Raw genomic sequence first — 9302 nt, 5'->3', positions numbered from 1 at the left:
CAATCCATCCTTAGGAACCACTATAAACTTCATTCCTTCGCCCAGTTCAGTTGTAGTTGATATTGAAAAAGGGTGACTATCTAAAAGTCTCCAACCTTTAAATCTGAGAAAACAGTGTTGCCCTGGTACCCATTTATAACCCTTGACGTTGTCAATATGTATTTCATACGTGTTTTCGTCAAGTTTATTCAAATGAGCTTTTCGTGATCTTAAAAACATTGATGTTGGTTTGAAACAAGTTTTGACCAAAATTCTGTAAATCAACTGGGTTGCCCAAAACGCCAAAGCCCCCCACATGTAATTTTGTGCTCCCAATGCAAATTGAATATGCCAAATCAAACAACCGAAAAATGCAATACCCATCATCCAGTGCAAATGCAAAAACAATTCATAAAAGTGCCTTCTCACCCAAGCCTTTGACAAGGTGCACAACAATCCCATAAGGATCAACGTGGGGATACCACTAATATAGTACAAATCAGTTACAAAGTTTTCACGTAAAGCTCCTGCTCCTGCTTCTTGCAAAGTCTGATAAATAAATGGAATGGTATGGACAACGCCAAGAACAAACCCAGCAACACCGACGTATTGATGAAACACATTAAGCTTTTCATAGCTTATACCAGTGAGTAACGTTATAGCATTTGATTTCCCGGCAAGGACATATATAAATGGCACCAAAGCTGTCGACATCAATCCTGCCCTTACTGCCAAGGGCGGTGACCCGAATCCGGCACAACCCCTATACCAGAAATGAGGAACAAAGCAATAACAAGCCAAGTACAATGTGGACAACATTACAAACAAACTTGAACCAACTGACTTGGGAAACGATGCAATAAATTGCAAGTATCTCGGAGTTTGCTTGTACCCCACATACCGACAATACGATACTAGCACATCTATAAATGAAATGGCTGTGTTCGAATCCATGTGGGACTTATAAGTGTGATCTCTAATTCTATAGTATATTTGTTTAAGTAAGCCAATGAAAATGAAAACGACTCCAAAGTAGACGGTATATTCAGCATAATTTGTTTGCGAGGCCCAGGAAATTGCATCCTGCAGCATCATTTTGTAATGCATGTACATGGGATTGGACTTGTCCAAACAGTCCATTCCTTCGTATTCGACACTCCTTTTGAACATACTGGTTGACTTTGTATATGTTGACTATTCGGAACTCAGCTATTGGGTGAAAGGGAAATAGTAATATAATGATATCCTGATTGGGTTACTAAATGGTGGATTATCTGCCGAGTTTATATACTGTAGACCCAAATAAGTAGGTTAGGATTCTGGTGACTGAGTAGTTAAAAAATGACCAATGTGGTAGTTGATTAATTTGCTCAACTATGAGTAAAAGATGAGGGGAGTTGTGTTACTTTATCTATCCTTTTTTCTTTTGTAAGGATTAATCTTTAAGTTACACACATTGGGAAGTTTGTTCCTCATCATTTGTGTTTTACTTTGTAGTTGGTGGGTATCTGTCTGTCTTTGATCAAATCGGGTTAAACTTAATCTGCTCAGACAAAAAAAACCAGAACAGAAATTTGCTCAAGTGAGATTTTGTGTAATCGAACCATTTCATTGGATCTACTAACATTTTGGTATTGGACAAGATTTGCAACCATTAGAGCGTGTAATTGTACGTGTATTAGGCTAAATAAGGATACTGGAGAGTTATAGTAAGATACGCTTACCACTAGCAGTGCCTTTCTAATCTGCTGTATATTTACCAGCTGAAATTTTCGGTATGTAAATATACTTCTTCGACACCAGTGTGTCTCAAATCATTGTTGAATATCAAGTACTGAAGATCAGACACAGTTTGTGAGACTTGACCCAATATCGTTGGGCTACCTGAACAAATGAAAATGTTTCTTCTAGACAAACTCGTCTTTAAAGAGTTTAAAATTTGAGCAATTTTTGGCTTACCATAAGTTACTGGGAAAGCAGGAATGTTCACCATGGTTTCTGAGTCCATGCTCTTTTCAAGATCCACTTTAGTACCTGCAGGATTTTCTACCTGATCTGGAAAATGACATACTCTTATGTCTAAGTGTAACTTTCTTCCCAATATCTCCTGACATTTGATCAATTCGTCCTGAAACCATGCAACATCGCTTTGGTTTCTCACCACCCAGATGAAGTTGATGCATTTCAAGTTGTCAGCTAGGGGCGACCCTTGTTGATGCAATTGGCTGATATACAGCAAGAATGGAATTGTGGCTGTGACTCCACTGCCTGATGCGACCAACACAATCTTGTCAAACTTTGTTACATCACGAAATGTTCCTCCATATGGACCATCAATGTATACCTGTTTGTTAAGCTCAATTTGGCGATCCAACTCTGTGAAGTGAGCTTTAGTCAATCCATCCTTAGGAACCACTATAAACTTCATTCCTTCGCCCAGTTCAGTTGTAGTTGATATCGAAAATGGATGACTGTCAAGAAGGCGTAACCCTTTAAACCTAAGAAATACGTGTTGTCCTGGCCTCCACTTGTACCCCCTCCCATTTTCAATCAAAATTTGATAAGAATTGCTATCAAGTTTTGTCAAGTGGGCTAATCTCGACTTCAAGAACATGGGATTTGGCCTAAAGCACGTCTTAACCAAGATTCTACAAATTAACTGCATCGACCAAAAAGCCAAAGCACCCCACATATAGTTCCAAGAGCCCAACTCGGCTTTGGTATGCCACATCAAACAACCAAAGAATGCCACCCCCATCATCCAATGCTAATGTAGAAATGCTTCATAGCAATGTTTGCGGAACCATGCCTTGGACAATGTACACAATAGTCCCAACAAGATTAATGACGGAATTGCACTTATGTAGATTTGCTTGGACATGAATCGATCATGCATATATGCGGCTCCACTTTCTTGCAAAAATTGATAGATAAAAGGTACTGTGTGGACAATACTAAGCACAAATGCAGCAACTCCAAAATACTGATGATATGTGTTTAGCTTCTCGTAACTTATTCCCGTAAGTAAAGTAATAATGTTTGATTTACCTGAAAGAATGTAAATGAATGGCATCAATGCAGTGGCCATCAAACCCGCTCTAATTGCCAATGGTGGTGATCCAAATCCAATGCACGGCCGGTACCAATAATGTGGGACAAAACAATAACATGCCAAGTATAATGTAGACAACAGCATAAAGAGCGCTGCCCCTACTGATTTAGGAAATGAGCAAAAGTATTGAAGTTGCATCGGTGTTTGTTTATATCCAACAAACCGGCAGTATGAGATGAGAACATCAACAAGTGAAACGGCAGTATTTGTATTCGACTTGGGTTTGAAAGTTTTGTCCCTAACACAATAATACAAGTGCTTTAGCAAAGCAATGAAGATAATCACAACCCCGAAATAAACGGTGTACTTTGCATACTTGGTTTGTGATGCCCATGGTATTTGCTGTTGCAGCAACATTTTATATTGCATGTATATTGGGTCCATTGTGTCTGCTGCACAGTCCAAACCTTTATACTCGACGTTCCTCTTCATCATTTTAAGATAGAGCAGCAGGTTAGCATTATATGAACATTTGCTCCTCTACAAGCAAGAGACATTTGTCGCTTCTTATATCATTTTCTAATTCGTAAAATAGAAGTGTCAGCTTTTCTAATTTGCTCATATGTAGAATGGACGACAAAGACCATACTGATTGCATTTCAAGCCTCCATTATTGAAAGGCTGTTTTCCACTTTTTTCTTGGACTTTTATACAATCTCGGATAATTGAAATCTGCGCATCCTATTGTTTCACCCACTCTGTGTAAACTTTTGATTGAACCCGAAACGCTGCTTAATTGTATTGTATTAGATGTAAAGTAGTCTATCATGTACGTAAATGGAAAAGTATAGTAAAGCTCTTTCAGGCTATCTCTAGAGAGTTTTCTTTGAAGCAAACTGTGTCTCAAGATGGACACCAATTTGAGTTGATCTAATGGTAGCGCTATTTAACCGAAAGTTGAACAAAACTAAACCCGGCTGATAACGCACGATCATTCTGTTTAGGCTTCCCCCTCTGCTGACCAACACAAACGACAAAACAAAATCAGTATCACTATGCTTCTCCAATCGCTACGACCGGGAGCTCATCTATTGATAATTATTATCTATACCTTCCTATTCCATTCCGCATCACTATTTGCCAAACCAACGACAACGTCCGACGAGGTAGAACCCACGCCGTCGTATATGGTAGACATATTGTCCTCTGAACCACAATTTTCATACTTCCTACGCCAAATTCAAAGACATGGTCTAATACCCCATCTCAATCTCATGCAAAATGTAACTTTATTGGCACCGGTAAATCTGGCATATGTGAAGGCGGTGGGATCACTTGAACCTTGGGAGGAATACGACCTACTACGCTATGTATTGAACCAAAAGGTGTTCATTGGTAACTTGACTGGAGAAGAAGTCATTTACGAAAGCTTGTACAACAATACTAATGGTAATCCATACCCGGTCAAACTCAAGTCAGAAAATGACGTGTACGTTGTCGACAATGAGGCGACTATAGTGGAGCTGGACATTTATGCAAAACACCAGCGGTCCTACATACAAGCTATAGATAAGCTACTACCAATAAAGGAAACCATGTGTGAGGCTTTGCTTAATTCTGAAGATGAGCTGATATCAATTGTACGTCAAATGTTTCGACTGTTATTCGCCGATGATACAGACACTCTTGGAAAAAAGAAGAAGAAAAAAAAGCATGGCAAGCATAAACCAAAACCACTTCCCAAGTCATGTGCAGCGTTTCTTCAAGATGTGAAAACTATTATGGTACCTAGCAACAATGTCTTCAAAAAGTCACTTGACGAGCTACAATTAAAGTATTATTTGGTTAATACCGATAGTGCCGAGTTTGATACTACCGAAGAAGCTGAATTTGAGATCAACTCCGACATTATCGAGTTACTTCGCCATCTCATGTTTAAGGAGTATATTGGTGGTGTCAATGGTACTGAAAATAGCGTCATTTCCTTGGCTGGACAAAAACAGAGATTTTCCACCCACAAGGGAAACATAACGATTGCGCATTTCTCTACCAACCAATCAGCAGCTCTAGCTGATGGATTGATTCAAATCTTTGAAGATGGCGAGGAGTTTTTCCAACATTTGAAGATTCCGACTGTTGAAATGATTGCTCGAAAAGCTCTATTTGCCCACCACTACTCGAATGTTGTTAATGAGTTGAAATTCAGACTGTTGGATACTTATATTGATGGATCAGCTGTTAACCAAACGATAATCGTTGATATTGACCTGCGTGATGATGTTAGTGATGATGAGATAAGGTCGTTATCATTCAGTTCCAAACAGGAACTTATGTATCACTTTATTGACGAAACCATCGACTTTAGCCTGACTCCCCATGTCCTAGTAAATACGCGTCTATGCTCAAAGAAGAAGCTAGGTGGTTGCTATAAGATCAAAGTCTCCAAAACGGAAGGAGCCAGTGGGTCCAAATATATTGTTGGTGATGGAGCGGAAGTACTTGAAACTGTTGCCATTGGAAACGAAAGTCAAATTTTCATCACAAAAGAGGAGATATCGACTCCGCTCAATCTTAAGCACTCATTGGGAGACTTGATGTCCAATGGAGCGTTGCCGCCTTCCGACGGATTGCAAATAGACCGCAGTGGGTGTGTTCGAACTTTGAGATATTTTGGCTCTTTTGACATGTTGTCATTGAAGGACATCGAGCAAGGATACACTATATTTTTGCCCTGTGGTATGACTGACAGTGGAGTTGACGAAGGTCTATGGAACGACCTTGGACTCGTGTTAAACTACCTTGAGGCCAATCCAGCTGTATTTCAAAACATCACTAGAGGCATGTTTTTGAAGAAGACATTGTACAGCAACTTTCGGGGATCAGAGATGTTTAAGGATGTAGATGATGACTCAGTGCGAGTGAAAAGCTTGAGTACTTCAAAAGAAACCAACCAAATTGAAGTAGCCAACGACGTTTTCAACTTGCCTTTGAACTCGGACGTTTTATTCAATCAGGGTGTGATACATGTAGTGAACAAAGTGATTCTTCCACATGATTTCTACATTCCCATTGGCGATTTGATTGCCACAACATTTGATGCACTGCTCCCCGACTTCTCAATCGCACATTTACTAGATGTGTTTCCTGATATTAAAAAGTCACTAAAGGGAAAGAATCCATACTCTTTGCTTATTCCACAACCAGACTCGTTAAAGGATTTCAATATAACCAAGTCGTTTTCCAGCCTATACAGCTTCCTTCAATTTCATTTAATACCGAATGAAGAGGCTTACAAGTTAGTTGATTGTGCATTGGGACAGAATGTCAAGGATATAATAAGGACAAATTTAACTAAAGGTGGACTTTTGTGCAAGCACACTCTGAAGAAAGGTCAAGTAATGCTCAAGTTGCGCAAATTGAATGGCACTGATACTGTAGCTGACTCATCATACAACAAGAACCAAGAGGTAAAGCTACTCTCCCATGGGTGTACGCTACAAGGCAACACCAGCAGCCGTTCGTGCGTCTTCCTTATCGATAAGCCATTGAGCTTGCAATGGTTTGAGAAAAAGTCGGACAACTTTCTTCATATACATTTGGGAATTGTTAGTCTTGGAGTTGGCATTATTCTCGGCTTGATAATATTCGGTGGGGTTATGATTGGACTAGTATTGTTCATGGGCAGAAGGGGCCACCCTCGCAGGAAACCCAGCATAGACGACGAGCTTCCACGTGCCGATTCAGGATTCATGAGTGTCCTAACCGATGATGAAGATTATATACCCTACGATAGAGGCTATGAAACTGATATTGAGGTGCTACGATCAGAAACTGAAGGCTTGTTGCCTAGTCTGAAAAAGAAACGGAAAATCAGACACAATGATTATGGGTCAATTCGATCAGCTGAAAATGGCCCGTCTGTTACTCTCCCTCGTGATATTGGCAATATTAAGAGCAACTTGGCGAGGGAGAGGAATTTACCAGGTGTGTCTCAATTTTAAATTATTGTATAGGAATATGCTTTGACTATCTTCTGCATGTACTCCCATGGTCAAAAGGTCTGTTATTGAGAATTTTGGTAGCGCGTGAAAATGAACAAAAATGTAACCATCTGAAAAATCAAATATATGAAGACTCGTCATCTAAGCGATATCCTCAGCAACTAATACATCATGTCGGACCAAATCCCCATCGAGAAGCAACAGAACTATCCAGAACACCAATTTCAAGCTCAGGATGCGCCACAGCTTCAGCCTCAACACGCAGCACAGTACGTGTCCCAACCTTTATCACAGTTTCAACATCAACCCACACAACAACAACTGCAGCAACAGCAACAACCTCAGCAAGAAGGACCTACTGTAGAGCAATTGGAGCAAGAGAAAAGACGATTAGAAGAACTTGACGCTGTTCTTGATGCACAAGACCGCAACACCTACACCCACCCAGATCTCTTAGATCAAAACAGCTCTGCTGGATCATCGAGTGTCCCATCAGCTGCGCAATTGGATGCTGAAAGACGAGAATCAGACGCTAGATCCGTCTATATTGGTAATGTTGATTATCCTACCACGCCATTGGAGTTGCAACAACACTTTTCACCTGCAGGTATAGTAAACAGAGTAACCATCATGACTAATAAAGTTACTGGACAACCTAAAGGGTTTGCATATTTGGAGTTTAGTGATGTTGATGGTATGAATAAAGCTGTGGCGACCTTAGATGGATCAATCTTTAGGGATAGACCTTTGAAAGTGTTTCCCAAAAGAACCAACATACCGGGAATCCATGTGAGTAAAAGTGCCTTGAGAGGCCGTGGGCGCGGTGGATTTAGAGGCAGAGGAGGATCCAGAGGAAGAGCCGGGTTTAGAGGAAGAGGTCGTGGAGGCCCCCGGTTTAACCCATATTAGGAGAGAAAGAAAAATGTATTATAGAGAGAGTCTATTTCAGTTGTTGTGATGTTATCGTAGTCATCTGCATCTCTTATTCAAAGTAAAGATCTACTAATCTAATGTGTTTATAGTACGTTGAAAATCTAGCGTTCTATTGTATTTCTATTTCACGTGTTTGCGGCTTTTCTTTCATCAGCCCTGGCATTGGCATCGACGGTCAACTTTGACATCTCCTCTTTACCATCATCGGACAATCCTTTAATCACACCGGAGATATCTGGCTTCTTTGCACCTTGTTCAAACTTGTACTTGCATTGGAATGAATCAATATTTATTTCAAGTCCCGTTATTGCTTTTTGCATAATCTTCAAGTAATTTTCCGGTGCCTCATCAACTTGCCATTTGGTTGCTTCTTCGTCCTTTTTACCCTCCTCTTGGTTAGTCAAGTAATTTAACTGGTCTCGGACAAATTCGAAATCATCAATGATTTTCGACGATCCGTGAATATGGGCACTGGCAAAATCCCATGTTGGAACTACTTTATGCGTTTCTGCTTTGCTAAGGTAGTAGTTGGGAGTTATATAGGAATTTGTAGACTGGAAAATGACCAATACGTTATTGTTTGAAGATAAAGAGGGTATCTGATGGTTGGCTTTGGCAATGTGGGCTATCAACCTCTTCTCTCCAGAAGAGTCGACTTTAAGATAAAGCGGTATGTGGTTTGCGATTATCTCGTTGTCGGGAGTGGTAGTGATTATTGTTGCCAAAGGGTATTTCTTGATGAGGTGCTCCACCTGTTCCCAGTCATCCTCTTGGTATTTCTTTGGAATGTACATTTGTTGTGTGGCACCTTGATTTGAAATTGAAATTTGCTTATTGGTCTAAATGAAAAGATAGAAAATTTTAGCTTTGCAGAAGCGAAAAGTTTCCTAATGGTTTCTATTTATCGCAACGAGATCTTTTCTTGTCTTGACTCATAAAGGAAGAGTCAGACTTACAAATCACTTTGGCGGATTCCCTTCTCCTTTAAGCGATAATGACTAACAGTTTCCAAATTGGGAAAAAGACTTCCGCTATCAAAGTATATTTTTTTTCTTTTCAGGAAGGAGGTTGCGCAAAACGCCCTTGTAGATATTGTAATTAGGTTGACTTTATGGAATCATCTAATTAAAAGCCTCACCCTGGTTGCAGCTCTAGCTTCGGGAAATGAACGTGTACAGATTGTTTACTAATTATATTATCCCTTGGATGGCCCAGTCGTGTATTTTACGAACTTGCAGAGCAAAGGAACCTAAACAGGCGGATTCGGTTTGAAAGAATCTTGTTTCAATTTCCAACCAGATGTCATTATATAATTGCATAGACGAATCTTTACACTG

At 40.0% G+C, this 9302-nt stretch overlaps 6 protein-coding genes across 6 annotated transcripts; 2 read left to right on the top strand and 4 right to left on the bottom strand. All coding sequences in view use genetic code 12, as the record gives it.

Moving 5' to 3' along the window:
* Positions 1–169: 169 nt before the first annotated feature.
* CANMA_000234 (ferric reductase-like transmembrane domain-containing protein) lies at positions 170–1149 on the bottom strand (the record flags this gene model as incomplete). Its single annotated transcript, XM_051814394.1, has 1 exon — positions 170–1149. A coding segment is annotated over one exon (980 nt), but the record flags the coding sequence as incomplete, so codon positions are not given.
* A 586-nt stretch (positions 1150–1735) lies between these two features.
* CANMA_000233 (uncharacterized protein) lies at positions 1736–2593 on the bottom strand (the record flags this gene model as incomplete). Its single annotated transcript, XM_051814383.1, has 1 exon — positions 1736–2593. The coding sequence occupies one exon, from the start codon at positions 2591–2593 to the stop codon at positions 1736–1738; it is 858 nt and encodes a 285-aa protein (XP_051674240.1).
* A 153-nt stretch (positions 2594–2746) lies between these two features.
* CANMA_000232 (ferric reductase-like transmembrane domain-containing protein) lies at positions 2747–3526 on the bottom strand (the record flags this gene model as incomplete). Its single annotated transcript, XM_051814372.1, has 1 exon — positions 2747–3526. The coding sequence occupies one exon, from the start codon at positions 3524–3526 to the stop codon at positions 2747–2749; it is 780 nt and encodes a 259-aa protein (XP_051674239.1).
* A 779-nt stretch (positions 3527–4305) lies between these two features.
* Positions 4306–7032, top strand: CANMA_000231 (uncharacterized protein; the record flags this gene model as incomplete). The annotated part of the gene is made up of 1 exon (XM_051814361.1): positions 4306–7032. The coding sequence occupies one exon, from the start codon at positions 4306–4308 to the stop codon at positions 7030–7032; it is 2727 nt and encodes a 908-aa protein (XP_051674238.1).
* A 171-nt stretch (positions 7033–7203) lies between these two features.
* On the top strand, positions 7204–7941 carry CANMA_000230 (uncharacterized protein; the record flags this gene model as incomplete). The annotated part of the gene is made up of 1 exon (XM_051814350.1): positions 7204–7941. One exon carries the CDS (start codon positions 7204–7206, stop codon positions 7939–7941), a length of 738 nt encoding a protein of 245 aa, XP_051674237.1.
* Positions 7942–8090: 149 nt separating this feature from the next.
* On the bottom strand, positions 8091–8759 carry CANMA_000229 (uncharacterized protein; the record flags this gene model as incomplete). The annotated part of the gene is made up of 1 exon (XM_051814338.1): positions 8091–8759. One exon carries the CDS (start codon positions 8757–8759, stop codon positions 8091–8093), a length of 669 nt encoding a protein of 222 aa, XP_051674236.1.
* Positions 8760–9302: the final 543 nt, after the last annotated feature.

The sequence above is a fragment of the Candida margitis genome (assembly GCF_024628925.1).
Source record: "Candida margitis strain CBS 14175 chromosome Unknown scaffold11, whole genome shotgun sequence".
NCBI classification, from domain to species: Eukaryota; Fungi; Ascomycota; class Pichiomycetes; order Serinales; family Debaryomycetaceae; genus Lodderomyces; species Lodderomyces margitis.
Note: the sequence above shows the minus strand (reverse complement) of the source record. Positions and strands in the feature narration are given on the sequence as shown.